This window comes from Rhinatrema bivittatum, chromosome 5, assembly GCF_901001135.1.
Source record: "Rhinatrema bivittatum chromosome 5, aRhiBiv1.1, whole genome shotgun sequence".
NCBI classification, from domain to species: Eukaryota; Metazoa; Chordata; class Amphibia; order Gymnophiona; family Rhinatrematidae; genus Rhinatrema; species Rhinatrema bivittatum.
In genome coordinates this window covers 301,738,794-301,756,797 of record NC_042619.1, presented here as the reverse complement: position 1 = coordinate 301,756,797, position 18,004 = coordinate 301,738,794, and the positions used below count along the sequence as shown (strand labels likewise).

General features: G+C 45.5%; 1 protein-coding gene across 1 annotated transcript in view; it reads right to left on the bottom strand.

Moving 5' to 3' along the window:
• Window positions 1-14,623: 14,623 nt before the first annotated feature.
• The window catches only part of NPC1L1 (NPC1 like intracellular cholesterol transporter 1), a 124,806-nt gene continuing 121,425 nt past the window's right edge, over window positions 14,624-18,004 (bottom strand). Inside the window, exon 19 of the mRNA XM_029604184.1 lies at window positions 14,624-14,936. Within this exon, the coding sequence (XP_029460044.1) occupies window positions 14,794-14,936 (143 nt within the window). The 3' untranslated portion in view covers window positions 14,624-14,793. The remainder of the gene's footprint in view (window positions 14,937-18,004) is intronic.

The window sequence follows — 18,004 nt, the reverse complement described above, 5'->3', positions numbered from 1 at the left end:
TTTTAATTCCTTCTGGGAGTCTTCTCTTTAAAAATTCTTGGGGTAAATGTGACCTCAGTAGAATATTTAAAGGGTTAGGAGGGTTGCTGTATGAGTGAGTGGCAGCTATGAGTCTGAGACTGGCTACAGCCCTCAGTGGGATTCTCTCTGTACAACACTGCAGCGGCTGCTTTTCTGCTGACTGAATCTGGGTATTGACTCTAACCCCCCCTAACAATGTACATTTTAATCTTGGCATCTCTAATCTAGCTGTGCAATTACCTCCCTACCTATTATGCCAAGATTAAGGGGGGAGTTTATTGAGCAATGTTGTACACCCTCAGGGATCTGTATTGGGACCCTTACTTTTCAATATATTTATAAATGATCTGGAAAGAAATATGACAAGTGAGATAATCCAATTTGCAGATGACACAAAATTGTTCAGAGTAGTTAAATCACAAGCAGATTGTGATAAATTGCAGGAAGACCTTGTGAGACTGGAAAATTGGGCATCCAAATGGCAGATGAAATTTATTGTGGATAAGTGCAAGGTGATGCATATAGGGAAAAATAACCCATGCTATAATTACACAATGTTGGGTTCCATATTAGGTGCTACAACCCAAGAAAGAGATCTAGGTGTCATAGTGGATAACACATTGAAATCGTTGGTTCAGTGTGCTGCGGCAGTCAAAAAAGTAAACAGAATGTTGGGAATTATTAGAAAAGGAATGGTGAATAAAACGGAAAATGTCATAATGCCTCTGTATCGCTCCATGGTGAGACCACACCTTGAATACTGTGTACAATTCTGGTCGTCGCATCTCAAAAAAGATATAATTGCGATGGAGAAGGTACAGAGAAGGGCTACCAAAATGATAAGGGGAATGGAACAGCTCCCCTATGAGGAAAGACTAAAGAGGTTAGGACTTTTCAGCTTGGAGAAGAGACGACTGAGGGGGGATATGATAGAGATGTTTAAAATCATGAGAGGTCTAGAACGGGTAGATGTGAATTGGTTATTTACTCTTTCTGATAATAGAAAGACTAGGGGGCACTCCATGAAGTTAGCATGGGGCACATTTAAAACTAATCGGAGAAAGTTCTCTTTTACTCAATGCACAATTAAACTCTGGAATTTGTTGCCAGAGGATGTGGTTAGTGCAGTTAGTATAGCTGTGTTTAAAAAAGGATTGGATAAGTTCTTGGAGGAGACGTCCATTACCTGCTATTAAGTTCACTTAGAGAATAGCCACTGCCATTAGCAATGGTAACATGGAATAGACTTAGTTTTTGGGTACTTGCCAGGTTCTTATGTCCTGGATTGGCCACTGTTGGAAACAGGATGCTGGGCTTGATGGACCCTCGGTCTGACCCAGTATGGCATGTTCTTATGTTGTGAATGTAATCAGTAGCAAATCTAGAGTGAAGATAACATTCTCTATCCTATTAGTTGAGTAAATGTTACTCTCCCTTCCCCCCCCCTTTAATGGTGGGGGTACTTGCCATCATGTAAAAAGGGAATTGGTGCTTGGATTCTGGGTTTAGAGGGAACAGATTGTCTCTCTCTCCAGGACTGAACCTGGGATGTGCTGCCTCCTCCTTGCTGCTAAAGCTGGCAGTTAAAGGGTATATATCCAGTTAAACTGCAGTAGCTGCTATAAACTGACAGGCCGATGCAATATCGTGCGCTGGCCCTAGCACACGGCTCAACATGTCATTGGTAGCGTGTCCATAACCTCCAATGCAAAATGGGGCATAGTGCATCCAAAACACACGTAGCTAATAGCGCTCATCACTTGCAAATCCTTGTTCATCAAGCTATTAGCTATTTCTCCTACAAAAAAAAAAAAAGTGTGCCCAATACGCACATTTTTACTCTCCAATATTATCGCCTGTTCCGGAGCAGGCGTTAATTTTTGAGGAGTCCAAAAAGTGTACAGAAAAGCAGGAAATACTGCTTTTCTGTACTTCCTACCACTTAATATCGTGGTGATATTAAGTTGGAGGAAGTAAAAAAGTAGAACTGTCCATAAAACCCCCCATTTTTTTAAAAAAAAAAGGGTGCCAGCAATGATGTTAGGAAAAGGAACGCTCAATTAACGAGTGTACATTTTCCTAACCCGCTGCCAACCACCTCTCCTGGGTGCCTGCTGCCGAGGAGGTACTAGGGGTGCACAGTTTCCCCTAGCGCCTCCTTTTTGCCATGGCACTTGATTTAAATATTAAATCGGGCGCCCTGAAGAGGTCGATCGGCGCGTGTTGTGAGATCAGGCACCTGTTTTCCCCCGCGCTGATATTGCATCGGCCTGTAAATGCATAACCACCGTGCAAGTATGACAGGCGAACACCACTCTGCTACACTGGGAGCCTGTAAAGGGATTAACACAAACACATTTGTGTTTTGCTGTTAATAAGTAAGTAGTGTGTTTGAAAAGCTGGACTATTAATGTACATTAAAACAGATGATCTTCCAGCAGGGGAGGCAGGTCTATTCTTGTTTTTCTTTGGCACTTGAGGGAAGGGGGGGAGAGGGGAGAACAGAGCAAGGGTAAAAAGGTGACCAACCTTCCTACCGCAAAGGTTATCAAACTCCTGTTGTAGAGGTATGAGTCAGAGTTTCAGGTTGGGGATTTGCATATGACAACCCCCTGCCTCTTCCTGCTGAATTAGTCAAATATAACTTCGTAAATATTGGCTGTGTCTTAAATTGTACAACTTTTGCCTAAAAGAGAGATTTGGGTTGGAAATGTAGTAAAGACAGTTTTATCAGATTCTCAACCTGAGCGGCAAGCAAGAGTCCAAGAGCTTGCTGTTTTTCTATACTTCTGCTTCAGTACTTGTGGTTGAGAAGTGTCCAGATGTGGACTCATTAAAAGTTGCAATTAAAAGACATGAGTCTAGTAGAGCTATATACCCTAGAAATGAAAGCTCCCTTCCCTTGAAAAAAAAATGCTGGACTTTGGCTGTGCTGAGATGGAGTCAGGTCTGCTAGGAGAATTTGAAACCTGGTGGCTGAGTGGGAGGTGGGATTGGGTTGCCAGCAAGGTGTGGATCTCAGTGACAAAATGGAAACAGGTCCCTCAGGAGGGTATGGACCCCAGCAGTGGATTGGGAAGTACAGTTTGGTACCCACCAGTACAGCAAAGGAGAAGGAGCAATAACCTGGATACAAGTAGTTCCAACTCTCGCACCCTCTCCCCCCAGAAAATAAATAAATGACTAGTAGTATCCACTGTCCTATTTGCATTTCTTCACATGGATGAGAGTTTGGGTTTGATCCTTATTTCCTTTGTAGTGGTGTGGCATGGGGGGACAAACACCAGCTGATATCCTGTAGAAATGTATATAGTTGTGTAGTCTAATAAAACTTATAGATACCTGTGTACATTACCAGCCCTGCTTTCAGTCCCATTTCTTTTCTGGGTTTTCCTGGGGTGAAGGGAGGGAAATCCTACCCAATAATAATTTCTTCCCCAGATGGAGGCACCAAGCAGACAAGGAGAAAGTCTACCCAAGGTGCGTTTTGCTAGGTTGGTTCTTGATCCAGGAATCCCCCTGCAGGTAATTGAGCACAAGGGCATTACACACACAAACCCTACAAGCCACATCCCACCACCACTCTACCCACACCCCTCCACCCCCAACTGTACACATACACACCTCACCCAACTACATACAGATATATCCCACCACTACATATCCTGACCCCACTATCATTTGTAGTCTCCAAATTCACATACAATTGCTCTCCAACCCCCCCCCCCCCACACACACACACACACTCTTACACCATTACCCGCCACCTCCCCTACACACTCATAGTAACTTAGTGAATGATGGCAAAAAAAGACAAAAATGGTTCATCTAGTCTGCCCAGCAAGCTTTCTCTGGACGGTAATAGAAATTGCCACTCCCTGCAGGCTGAAATCTACATTTTAGATGTAATAGAATATTACCCCATTTCTTCAGTTTCATTCTCTTACCAGCAGGGATCCTTTGTGTTTGTCCCATGCCTTTTTGAATTCCATTGCTATTCTTTCTTTCATTGCCTCCTGCAGGAGGGCATTCCATGCATCCACCACTCTTTCTGTGAAGAAATATATTTCTCCAGAGAGTGAGGGATGCATGGATATAATCAGTCCCTCTAACACCATCAACCCACACCCAACATCCAGAATCCCCCTACAGCCCAGCTCTAAACCTACACACACATGCCCCTCACATTCCCCAAATGCACATACCCCCACTCCCACTGTACACCACCATCCCTACCTACACACCCAACCTCTTTATCGCTCACACAATCCCAACTCCCCTATCTAACTAGAGTGGGGTTGGGAAGACAGGACCCTTTACTTGGATGAGCTGGGAATGAGCTGGGGAAGCTGGTAATTGCGTCTGCATGCATATCTAATAGGATCCCCCCACTTACGCGGTAGAGCCGGCATTTGCATACACATGCATGCATCCATACAAAATTGTGCGCACATGTATGTTCCTACAGCCGATTGTGTATCATACAAGCATATACGTGTGTATGCTATATAATGGCTGTGTCCATGTGTGTGAGCCACCATATACCCAAGTGGCTGTTTAAATTTACCGTCTTAGGGAATAGCCATTGCTATTACTGTTATTAGTAGCATGGGATCTATTTAATGTTTGGGTACTTGCCAGGTACTTGTAATCTGGATTGGCTACTGTTGGAAACAGGATACTGGGCTTGATGGACCCTCGGTCTGACCCAGTATAGCAACATCTTATGTTCTTAAGACACCCACACACCCTAATACCACCAACTACCCTTCCAAAAAACACCCACACACACACTCTCTCGCACCAACACTCCTATGCACAGTTTGCACACAAGAGTATGGAAAGGAGCAGAGGGAGAGATGGTGCCTTCCTGTTCACCGCTTCCATGACCACTCCCACACACACTACTCGCATCCTGCGTACACCACCTCACCCACCCACAGGAGGGGAAGAAAGTGTATGCATGCACCCCCCCCCCCCCCCTCCAGTCATGCCCAACACCCATCCCCTGCCTTCCCAGATCATTTGCACCAAACATACATACATCCACTTTCCTTGCCATGTGCCCCCCAATCCCCCTCACATACACACGCACACAAGGAGGAGGGGGTAGAGGGAGTTGGTCAAAGTGGAGAGTGCACACCCATATATCCCCGGCTCCCTCCCCCTCAACACATGCACAAACCTCTGAAATGAACCCCATTACATGTGCCCCCCCCCCCCCCCCAACACCCTCACTTTCACCTCCCCACAACATCCACACACACACACCCACAGGAGGAAGGGTGAAATGGGAAGGGAGACAAAGCCGAATGTTCAACGGAGAGGAGGGTGAAAAGAATGCGTACGCATTTCCTCCCACCTCTGCACTTATATGGGGGAGGGTGGAGAAAAGGAGGTGAGTTCTCTATCCTCTCTCTCCCCCTCTCTTTCTTTATCCCCACATGGATGGGGAGAATGTGGAGAGTACATGGGGCAAATAGTGCACTCCCACACCACATATCCATCACCACCTGTATCCTTTCCCTCCCAACTGCATACACCCTATGCAAGCCGCCGGACTCCTTCCCTGCTGAAACACCCTTATCCCCATTCCTCCACCCCAACAGAGCAAGTCCAAGACCCTATAATGTACACATCTAGCTCATGGGGGGTCATAAAACATGCTTTTTGAAGTTTGCATGCAATTATCACTTTATCATATATGATGGTTCTCTTAACATCCACCCACACTCAGATGGGGAAAAGGGCAGGGTTAAGATTGCTATAGCTCTCTCCCCTCCCCTCCTTTTTTTTTTTTTTTTTTCCTTTTAAAGTTATTGCCCCACCCAGCCTTGTGTTTTCCACCTGGGCGCAAGCATGGGTCCAGCACAAAGAGCCCAGAGGTGGGGCTGGCAAACTTACAGGCCGATACAGTACAGTGCGGTCTGACGGAGCGCACTGTTAGCCTGCTCTTAGACGTGCGTTTTCCCTTACCCCTTATTCAGTAAGGGGAGGAAAACGTGCGTCCAACCCGCGGCACCTAATAGCGCCCTCAACATGTAAATGCATGTTGATGGCCCTATTAGGTATTCCCGCGCGATTCAGTAAGTAAAATGTGCAGCCAAGCTGCACATTTTACTTTCAGAAATTAGCGCCGACCCAAAGGTCGGCGCTAATTTCTTCCGGCACTGGGAAAGTGCACAGAAAAGCAGTAAAACTGCTTTTCTGTGCATCCTCCAACTTAATATCATGGCGATATTAAGTCGGAGGTCCCGAAGAGTAAAAAAATTTAAAAAAAAAAATTTGAATTCGGCCCGCGGCTGTCGGGCTGAAAACCGGGCGCTCAATTTTGCCGGCGTCCTGATTCCGAGCCCGTGGCTGTCAGCGGGCTCGAGAACCGACGCCAGCAAAATTGAGCGTCGGCTGTCAAACCCACTGACAGCCGCCGCTCTGGGCTAAAAGGAGGCGTATGGACGCGCTAGTGTCCCTAGCGCCTCCTTTTGCCCGATTCTACCACACCACTTAATTTGAATACTGTATTACGTGCCCCGGCGAGTGGCCAGTGTGCGCGCCGGGATAGCGGGTGTTCATCCGCTCTCCCACGTTTTTACTGAATCGGCCTGAAAGTGAGCAGGAATGCAACTTGTAGCCTGTGTGCATATGAATGTATAAATGTATTAGTGGAGTGAGTGACTAATCCTATTTTAAAATAATAATAATATGAGTGTGTGTGTGTGTGTGTGTAATGGAGTAGATGTCAGCAGCAAAAACCCAAGTGGTCCAGCCCGTCTGCTCAGCAGGCCCTGTTTTATTATGATTCTATTCGTAGGGTATTTGCTGCTCTGTGCAGGTTCTCGCAGTCAGCGTGGGTTACCCTTTTCCTCATTTCCTTCCTTTAGCCACTGGGATCCTCTGTGTCCATCCCATGCCCCTTTGAATTCCTTTATTGTTTTTGTCCTTGCAAACTCTTCCAGGAGCACATTCCATGTGTCCACCATCCTTTTTGTGAAAAAAAACAAAAAACCTTCCTGATGTTGGTCCTGACCTGTTCATTTTCTATCTATCTATAGAGCTAGATAGATAAAATAAACACATCTATGTACAAAAGTTTGCTGTTATAGCAGAATTTAACTACACCAGCATACTACAGAAGATCACTGTGTAGAACTGGACTTGACTCACTAACTGGTAGGGAAAACATTTCTTTAAGAAAAGGATATTTGGTAGTAGCCAGGCTGAGTGTGGTGACGGAGTGGAAGGTCCTTGGTGGTGTTAGCCCCTGGGGATAGCCATTGCTCAAGCATGACAGCTGGTGGCTGGAATCGGGTTCCAGGAGGAGCCCTGGTACATTGCAGGGCAAGAAGGAATGAACATACAACAATCATAAATTTCACATACTTATTCCCTGCCAATTATACTATTGTAAACTCTATGAAAAAACTCTGGGAACCTTGTTCCTACTCTAGTTTTAAGTTATTTCTGACTATACCCTTGTTTGTATAAGATTCAGCATAGTTAACTTAAAGAATTTGAGGAGATACAATTTATAATTTTAAGCCCTAATTCTAACACTATTTTTTTCTTAACTTTCTATTTTTCTATTTATTTTCTATGATTTTCTATATTTTATATTTTAAATTTTTTATCTTAATTTAATTTGTAGTTGTTATCTCCTATTTTTATTTTGAAATTTTGTAAACCGTTTTGGTCAGCTCCTGTTGCAAAAGACGTCCTGAAGCGAAAGTACACACAGCGGGAGCATCTGGTAATGTGGCGAGATCAGCATGGAGGATTCCTTGCTAACTTGTATTGTGAATCGTGAGCAGAGATTAAATACCAGAGCTAGTGACGTCATGCGGTTGGTTTGCCCCCGAGGTTCCCGCCGTGAAGCACATAAAGGATGGGGCTGCGCGCACGCATGCCCTAGGTGACTCCTGACGAATGCAATAGCCCATGCTGGACCGGGAACGCCAGAGGATTCGGTGTGGAGAAGCGAAGGCAGCCATCTTGCCAAAATGGACTGAGTCAGGCAGAAAAAAGGTGAGCAACAGAGGGCGCAACAGCCTGCAGTCAGTGGGAATGCACTAGAGTGGTGGGAGGGTTACGGAGAAGTGGAGGCAAGCTACAGGCATAGGAAGGAAGGGGGTAAGCCAGCTGGAAGTGCCTGTGCAGTGTTAGGTAGGCTTCTGTCTGAGGTGAGAGAAGTAGCTAGCTGTGGAACCAGCGAGTCTCCTAGAAAATGGGATTGGTAAAGGGAGGCTCTGCTGCAGAATGGGGAAGGGTTAGCAGCAAGCAAGAGCTTTACACTATGATGCAGCAGTGCTGAACTGGGGGCCCGATTTTAAAAGGCCCTCGCGCGTAAAAAAACAGGGGTTACATGTGCGGCCGGGCCCTGCACACGCCGCACGCATTTTACAAAGGGTCCAGACATGCGCGTAACCCATGTTACGCACAGAAGTGCTGGGCCAAGTAAAAGGGGTGAACCGGGGGCGTGGTCTGGGTGGGGAAGGGTGTGCACAGAGTTTACGTCTGCTCCTGAGGAGCAGTAAATATAGAAATAAAAAAATTTGGGGTACCTGGTTAGGGATCGGGGTGGAGAGGGGAAAAAGGAGGAAGGTTAGGTAGGTGGGTAGAGAAGTTCCCTCCCAGTCTACTCTTTACTGGGAGCAGACTGTGAGGGAACTGGGGAAAAGACCAATCGCATCGCCTCGTGTAATTTATAAAATCCCCTCCCCCCCACCCCGTGCGTGAAAGAGCCCACCTGCCCACACGTGTGTGCGGATGGATATCATATTTTATAACACGTGCGCGTGGGTCTTAAAATCGACCCTTGTGTGAGCACATAAGCAACAGTAGCATGTCAGAAAGTGTGTGTCAGAGAGAATGAAAGGCACACATCCATACACACTTTGTGAGAGAGAGAGAGTGTGTGTGTGTGTGTATATATATATATATATATATATATATCTTTTTCTCTGACACAGACAGACACACACACACACACACACTCTCAGTGTGTGGTTGTATCTTTGTGTCTAAGAAAGAGTATGTGTCTTTGTGGTTGTCGTATATGTGCTAATAAAGTTTCTGCAATTTAAAAATCTGTTTGTTACTGAGTGTGTGTGTGTGTGTCTGACACCGACTGGCAGTGGTTCAAGAGCCAGACTGGGAATCCAGGATATATCTCCATAAGAGATATAAGCAGATGTGTAGGGGACCCAACCAATTTGCATGGATAGAACCGGGGCTGCAGCTCTGCTCACCGCTGGTCTAGAATGTGCTCGACTTCTTAGTTATTTAGGAAATATGAAGTTTATTTTGGAGATATTTTGGTTAAATTTTGCAGGGCCAGGGTTGACTTGGCGTGCTTTTGGGAGCTAGTGACATATGTGCTGCAGGGAAAGTGCATGAGGGTTTTTAAAAAATCTCCTGGGCCAATATTTTCTTGGAATCCGCCCCTGTAATTGGCTAAAGGATAAGGAAACAAAGTAGGTCTGAATGGTAATTTCTCTTAATGGAGAAAGGTAAATAGTGGAAAAGGGATCTGTTCTGGGACTGGTGTTTTTCAATATATTTCTAAAAGATCTGAAAAAGGGAGTGATGAGTGACACGATCAAACAAAATTGTTGTCAGATCACTAGCTGATTGTGGGGGAATTGCAAGAGTACCCTGCAAGACTAGGGTACTGGGCATCTAAATGGCAGATGAAATCTTTCACGGTGGCGCTGTTGGGTGCGAAAGCCGGCAGCGAAAACACCTCGGTGGTGCGAAGGCTGCCGGCTTTCGCAGGCCCGCCCCCCTGCCCTCCCAATTTCGCTGGATTCACCATTCTGCGATAGAATGGTGAATCTATGCAAGTTTATTGCATCAAACTTGCAGGTTGATGCAATAAAAAATGCACATTGAAATTCAGCCCATGTGTGAGTAATACAGGTGCAACCACATCTCCTGAGTTCCCAATGTGGTAAACTAATGATATGCAAATCAATGTGGGGGTAAACAAAAGTGCATACATGGAAAAATGTGCACGAGTGTGGTAAGTTATGTTCAGAAATGTATTGCCTTAGGCATAAATGCATCTAAACTCCACAAGGTTTTCTGGCATCAGGATTGTATTCTTTAAAAATCTGCATTTATTTCTGACAGTGGAATAGAGTTTTGGAATTTTTCCAGCAGAAATATACATTGCCTGCATGGTCCCAGATTGCAAATCTCTGGACCACATGGTCCTCTTTCCTCCACCTATCTTCAGTATTCTCTTCGCCTGTGGTTCTTCTATCCTGTTCTCTTTTTATTCTGGCTCGCTCACACAAGAGTTAGGCGACCATAAAAAAGAACTGCAGATATACCATCGTGCTAAGAAATCCTTTACCGCTGCTAGCTAGAAAGAGTGTGAGTAAACTTTACTCCACATCTGAGCTGCAGTTAAATTCCGGCGTTAAAAAACCAATGAATGCCTTAGGCTGTGAGCATCTGTATGCACCTGCCGAGCAGAGTAATGGCTATTGGCTAAGGACTTCATTTACACTGGATATACATGGGCGGGCGCCGTGCTTCTGCGTGTGGCTGTTAGTTTTATGTGCAGAAAATGTGCCTCATTAAAACGGTGCGGAATTCAAGGTGTCTCTTATTGCATTGGACCTCGTAGACTGAGTCCTCTGGGGACTGGGAAATGCCTTCAGCACTGAATGTAACTCACCGTGAGCTAAATCTAAATAAATACAACTGAAGCCTGCAATCAGCAAATGTCCCCCCTTCCCTCATAAGCGCTTGGTATGGACAGTTGCTTGCAATCCTGTTTTGCTCTAGGAGTAAAGGTTTGGATATCATTTTGCATAAATGAGAGCTTGCTGCATGGCTGCTTTGTGCAGCGGATTTGCATTTAATAAGTTATGCGCGTAACCCTTTAAACCCCCCCCCCTGCGCGCACCGAGCCTATTTTGGCGGCGCGCGCAAGCCTCGGGATGCGCGTAAGTCCCAGGGCTTTCCTGGGGGGGGGGGGGGGGGAGTCGCAGCAACGCATCATCTGGGGGCGTTCCGTAGGCGTGGCCGCGGGCGTCTTCCGGGCCGGGGGCATTCCGGGGGGTGTGGCCACGGCCTCCGGACCAGCCCCCGGACCGGAACCTGGCGCATGGGCAGCCAGCCCGCGCACGAGAGTTACGCCTGCCTCAAGCAGGCGTAACTTTGTCGACAAAGGTAGGGGGGGTGGGTTAGGGAGGGGAAGGTGGGGGGAGGCCGAAGGAGCGGCCTCGGAGGGAACGGGCAGTGTGCCGACCCCAGATTTTATAAGATATGCACGGCTATGCGCGTATGTTATAAAATCCGGCGTTCTTTTGTTTGCGTGGGCACATTTTTGTAAAATCTATCCCTATTTGTATTTGTATAATAACTTGTCTCCAATCAAGGTCCTGGTGAACTTTAGCAATTTAACACTTCAAAATCATATATGCCGCCAAGGTTTGTGCAGCTGGAGGTCCTGGTTGTACAGTGCTATCACTCGGACTGCAGCATGATGTCCAAACTCGGACACTGAAAGATCAGCATGGTATTTCAGTTACATTAAATCATAGCAAGGCAGGGACCCTAAATGTTGCACTGAGTCAGTGATTACTTTTATTTGCTGATCTCCACACTGTTCTGTTGCTGTATTTGTCCCAGAAAATAAATAGGGTCAGATGCAGGTTGAGGTATCTTTCACTGGGCTAACAAATAAAAAAAAAAAAAAATGTTTTCCCTGGATGATTTTATTGCTGCGTTTTAGGGCTTCTGCAGCAGAGAGCCTAGGAACGGAAGTCCCTAAAGCCTGTGCTGTATATAGATGTGAATGCATGGGATTTTTTGGGTCTAATTTAAGCTCTCACACTGACCTACTTATTTACTGTAGCTTCATAGATCCTATGTGACATAAGCAGTAGATAGTGTGAAATCACAGAACCCGACATCAGCAGTAATCCTGGGGACAGTGTGACATAATGGCTGTGAGCCACAGGGAATAGCATGACCTCATAGAGATTGTGAGAGGCAAGGGTGCCTCGGGATAATGGGATAGTCCAGAACCTGTGAGCATCAGGACATCTTGGGCTTGATATAACTTCCCAGAGACTGTCAGTAGTAGGGAACCCGGAGAAGGTATGACATCACAGAAATTGTGAGCAGCAAAGATTTTTTGGGTGGGGTTGTGTGATAACACAGAACCCATGAGCAGCAGGGGATCATGGGGATAGCGGGACATCACAGAGCCCGTGAGTAGCAGGGGGATCCCAAGTGTAGTGTGACATCACTGAATGGAGAGGATGAACATACAAAGACTTAGGGTGTATCCCAGCCCTGCTAAACAAGATATAGGCTTAAAACATAATTTCAGAACAGAGCTATTTCTGAAGGAGCCTATCTAGATATATGAATTCAACATAACGTTTTAGAGTTCCTTTCAACTTCAGAGCTGCATCCTGTGTCGCTATGGCAGAAAGATTTGCTGTACTGAAATCTCAGACTAACACTTCTGCTGCAGCAGGGCACTGGTGAAAGAACAGACAAGCAATGAAGGCTTATGGCAAAGGTTTTCACCACTAAAATAACTTCTCTCTCTTTCCCAAGACCTGAACTAGAATTCCAAAGGAGCACTTCTCAAGGAAGGGAAAAACCAGTTGCTTCAGAAGTCCCAAGTCTAAGCTGCTGCTGCTACAATGGAACCTTCTGCAGTGATAAGACATATAAAGACATACATGTAGAGTGTAATGACTATGGCCTGCCCCCTTCCAAGCAAAAACTGCTGATCAGGCCTGCCAGAATCTTCATCCCATCCAGCGACATCACGCCCTATCCTGGATGTCCCTGAGTGTGTTAAAGATGTGACTTAAATGAATTTGTGTTTCAAAGGGCCTAGGCGCTCCCTTTATTTGGGTCAGAGTGGCTGTTTTCAGGGCCAACGTTAGGGCCTGTGGGACCTGTTTGGGCTGCAGTGGACTCCCCTCATCCTGGCACACAACACTCTGGCGCTTGCACAGGGTGCCACCATATTCCTACAGTAAAGAGCCATATTGGTTCATGGAAATAAGTTTGCTTTGGTCTTAGGTATCCCTCTCTATTTAATGCTGACTGCTCTTCGCCTCATCCAGCTCAGGCACCATTCACCAGCCGAAGCGTCCACCTATTGCTTTGGAGATCCTGCAAAATAAATCTCCGTCCACAAGTAGCAGGTAGCTACCTCATTTATGACCAGTTTTCAAGAACTAATTCACCTTATTTGAGGAAGGCAGCAAAGCTCTCGAAAGCAAGGTCTCGCCTGGAACTTGTTTACTGAGCTTTATTTCCAAAAAGCAGATGAACATGGTAACATCACAACTTTATTCAAAGGAATTTGGAAAGAGAGCTCCCCAAAGGATTGTCAAGTTGACTTAGAAAATAGCCACTGCTATTACTAGCATCAGTAGCATGGGATAGACTTAGTTTTTGGCTATTTGCCAGGTACTTGTAGCCTGGATTGGCCACTGTTGGAAACAGGATGCTGGGCTTGATGGACCCTTGGTCTGACCCAATATGGCAACTTCTTATGTTCTTCTGAGGGTTGGGCCTGCTCAAAGATGACTGCTGCAGAGTTGTTCTCTGGTGATGCACAAAGGAATCCGTGGTACACAGGAAACCGTATTTTTTTTTTTTATCTCAGAGGTGTACAAGAAACAAGAGGTAGTAGCAGGATCAGTGCAGTGTGCTGTTGGCCACAGAGATCAGCCATGCCAGTTGCAGCTAGGTGTGTGCATGTGTGGAGAGGATTTTTTCTTGTCACAGGCCAGTGCAAATTTTTGCAAAAAATACAGTTTATATCAGTATTCAAATCTAAAATAAATTAACTTCAGAAAAATACCAGTTAATTATTAATAATAATAATAATAATAATAATAATATCAAAAGCAGCAGGGTTATTTTTTGTTTTAAGTGCTGTTCTTGGTCCCGAGCATCTCCTCTGCAGTTGTTTCACCTTGAATGCCCATAATGCGCCACCAAGTCGAGATCCACCAAACCCATCCCATCATCTGATCCCAGATGGACCTGGAAGCGGCTGTTGGAAAGGTGAAATGCCACAGAGTTTTCCTGGTCGCAGTGTGCTGCCTATGAGGGAGAGGGCGATCGCTCCATGTTTTTGAGCGAGGAGTATTTGATTATAAGGAGACTGTCTGAAACTCCTCCCTCCCTCCCTCTCCATTCGAGTGTTCACTCTATCCCAGCGTGCTTAGTTCTGAAATGAGATATCACTATGGGTGGCGTGGGGGTGGGGAGTCCTAATAAATGCCCCAGATATGTCAAGAAGACCCAACTTCCTTCGAAAGTAGAGTCACTTTCTGTTTGGTCTGTAATGTGCCTTGTGGAAGGTGGTGGCTACATGACAATACAATGAAACTAATGAAAAAAAAGAGTCTTTTGCTATAAAACATAATTGATGACAAAATCCATTGGAAACGTATGAAAATGGATGATAAATAATATTTTTGTTTGCACAGTTCTGATGTGCTTAAACTCAATTCAGGCATCTAGTTCTTTAGCAGTTACTGCCAGCAGCGTGTGGGCATTTGTACTGGGTAAAGCATAATATGTTACAAGCACAAACAGCGTGTCACACAGCTGGTAAATTAATCTCTTTCTCGTAGTAGGTTTTTTTTTTTTTTGCATCTTGCCCTTCTCTGAGGATGTCTGGTAAGGATCTGAGTTCAATGCAACGCCTCTCTTCCTCTTTCAGGTGTAATTTTGACTGCTGTGGGATGGAAGCTTGGTCTCGCTTGGAGGGTGCCTGCCTCAGTAGGTGCCATTCTTGGATGACTTGTTTTTTTCTTCCTCAAAGGCCATGTTGCTGACAGCGAACACCTCTGGAGCCTTCTGGACCTCCTTCGCCTCTTTTCTCTGGAGCTCCAGGAGCATGGCACGGTTGATTTCTGGCCCTGGACAAAAAGACAAGACACAAAATCAGGGCATCAGCCTCTCCCGGTATATCAGTGGCTATCTGACTCTGGGATTCAATACTGCCGATTGATTGCTCACTGTTTAATAATTGTGCTATGGTAAATATTAATTCACTAGTACAAGGGTTCTTCAATTTGATTGGCTATTTATTTATTATTTAAAAATGTTTATATACCGCTTTTACAATTCAAAGAATTAATCAGAATGGCTCACAATAAACATACATAAAAATAATATATAATAAACTAAAAACAATTAAATTAAAATTAACTAAAACCAACCATAACAACTAAAAGAAAGGCCCGCTAATAAACAAAAATACTGTCATAAAACTGATTGTATGACTCAGAAACTGTTCATGATTAATATAAGTAAGGGGTTGTAGTTAGGCTGATATTTAGGAGGGAGTCAATGAACTAAAAGCTTTCTGAAATAAATACATTTTTAATGATTTCTTAAATTGTTGAGCGGAGGATATAAGACGGAGCGAGTCGGGGAGTGCGTTCCAAAGTATAGGGCCGGCTACAGAAAAAGCCCTTTTTCTAGTTATTTCAAGTCTAGCCAGCTTAATATTAGGTACATCTAGGAGGTTTTTCGAAAGTGGTCAGCAACAGCGATGTAAGAGCACTTGGTCTACAGCAGCAGGACATTCTAGAAGATCCCTATAAGGTTCACAAACTGAACTCAGGCATAGTGGAAAGGCAGCTTCCCAATCTCTGGCAAACTGGTTCTTCGGCATGTTTATAGTTACCTTATTTTCCTATTATTTATGATTCTTTTCCTCCTCCACTTCCCTGCTCCTTCTCATCTGGTGGCCATCGTACACAAGCTCTCAGCCTCTTTCTTAACATCTGGCTTTCATTAGGGAGCCAACATGCATACGCTTTCTGTTTACTTCTCCTCACTAGGGGTTCATCCTGTGCAGCTGCTGTCCTTACTCTTTGACTTCTGGCTATCATCAGGAAGGCATCGTGAGAGGTCCCCTGCATTCATTCCTTTCCCCACCCCCATCCAGCTCCCTTTTCATTCATTCATAGGTGAAGCACTGCAGTGACATCTTGGGGCTGAGAGCGGGATGCGATTCAAGAGCCATACTGCGGGCAGCCCCTAGAGAACAGGAGCCTGAGCTGGAAATGGACCGTGCTGCTGACGCTTGGAACTCCAACTGCTAACCCATCAGGATGTTCCATGCTATCAAGGGCCAACTTGCAGTCTCCATAACAATCACACAATAGGAAGCATTTCATCTTTGGAAGCCAGTGAAGAAGCTCACTTTTGAAGAACACCAATCGGACATTCAAAACAACTGACCTAGACAATGTTCGTGAGCCTGTACAGCAGTGGTTCCCAAGCTTGTCCTTTTGACAGAGCCATCGTGACCATGTGGCCAAGACAGGGCACCCTGGCACTGCAGCACCAGGGACAGCTTTTAGGCATTATACATTCTTCCTAATTAAGCCGGCCATCACTTCCTGAAAAAAAAGCCCTCCCTCAACAGTGCTGACAATTGTGGTCTGTCCTCCAGCTTTCAGGCCACGCTCTCTTAGAGGGAACTTAGAAGCAGGTGTTGCATCCTCAGCAACCACTGGGAAAGAGTCCAGTCCCCGCCAGGGCCATCTTCCTACAGAGATCATGCAGGACCCAGTGAGATTTCCCTCTTTCTCCTCATCTTGCAGCTACTGCAGCAGGCAAAAAGCAACTGATTGTATGAGTGTTTCCCTTCCTCTGCGGACACCGCGCAGCTCTCAGAGTGTGAGCCTGAGATGCTCAAACCTTCACGTGGTTCTCACGAGACTTTGAGAATACCGGAGTTCAGCTATGACATGTTCACAGCCAGAACAGTGCGGTGCTGGCAGAGGAAGTGAACACTCAATCAGCTGAGAGCAGCAGCAGTAAGGTGAGGGAGGAATGATTCGGGGGGGGAGGAGGAGCGAGATCACTGGAGGAGGAAGGATGATAGAGGGATTACTGCTGGGGGAGGGGCTGGGAAATGAAAGGTGTATGGTGCGTCAATGGAGAGACGAGTAGGAGCTGGGACTGAGAGGAGGTGTGTGTGTGTATAGGCACAAGATCAAGTCAGGCGCCTCTGTTTTTCAAATGACCTGGAGCAATACCAGGAGCAGTGGGCTACTGCCTTGTTTCCTGGTCAGCTGTTGTGCCCCTTCTCTCTTCCGTTCCCCATGACCTAACTGGCACCCAACACTTCTTACTCCCTCCTGCTGGCTCCTCTTCCTCTCATGAGGTTCAAACAGCTGATTTGTGCAGGAAAGAGAAAACCCAGAGGCAAGAGGAGGGAAGAGAGTAGAAGCATTGGGTTACCAGATCCAGTCAGGTCATGGAGATGACAAGATGAGGAAGAGGAGGGGGCTTAGGAATGTGAGGGAGAGGATGGAGGTAGTGGGGTTGAAAAGTGAGTGGAGACAGAAGGTGAGAGAGAGGGGGAAATGATTTGGGGTAGGGGATGTTTGAGAGAGCATGAAAGCAGGGAATTTTTAAGGGAAAGGATGAAGGGGGCGATATAGCTGAAGATGGTAAAAGGAGCAATCTAGCAAGGAGATGATGGATTGAGAGGGGACAATAGAAGAAAGAGTTGGGGAGGTGTAAGGTTGGGATAGGGAGAACTGGAGAAGAAAAAGGAGGGATGACATCTAGCTATAAGCAAGGCTAAGATAGACTGAAATGGAGACAAATGAGATTATAGAGAAAGATCAATGACAGAGAGAGATGTAATGCTATAACTTAAGACAACAGGAGGAAATCTCGAGAGCAAACAGAAAATGGACATAAAACCCTCAAAAAAGAGTTAGGAGACTAACAAGAGGTAATCAGTAAAAAAAAAAGATGAGAACCAAAGTGATTAGAAAAATATCCAGACAACAAAGAGAGAAAAAAGCAGTTTATTTTCAGTTTAGTGAATAGAATATGTTGGCTTTGGGAATATACACCTCTCATGTCATTATATTTTGTACAGTTCATGAGGAAATGCATTTGTTTTTTTATTTCTCTGGGGTTGCATTGCATGTAGAGTCTGGCTTCTTGGAGTTTC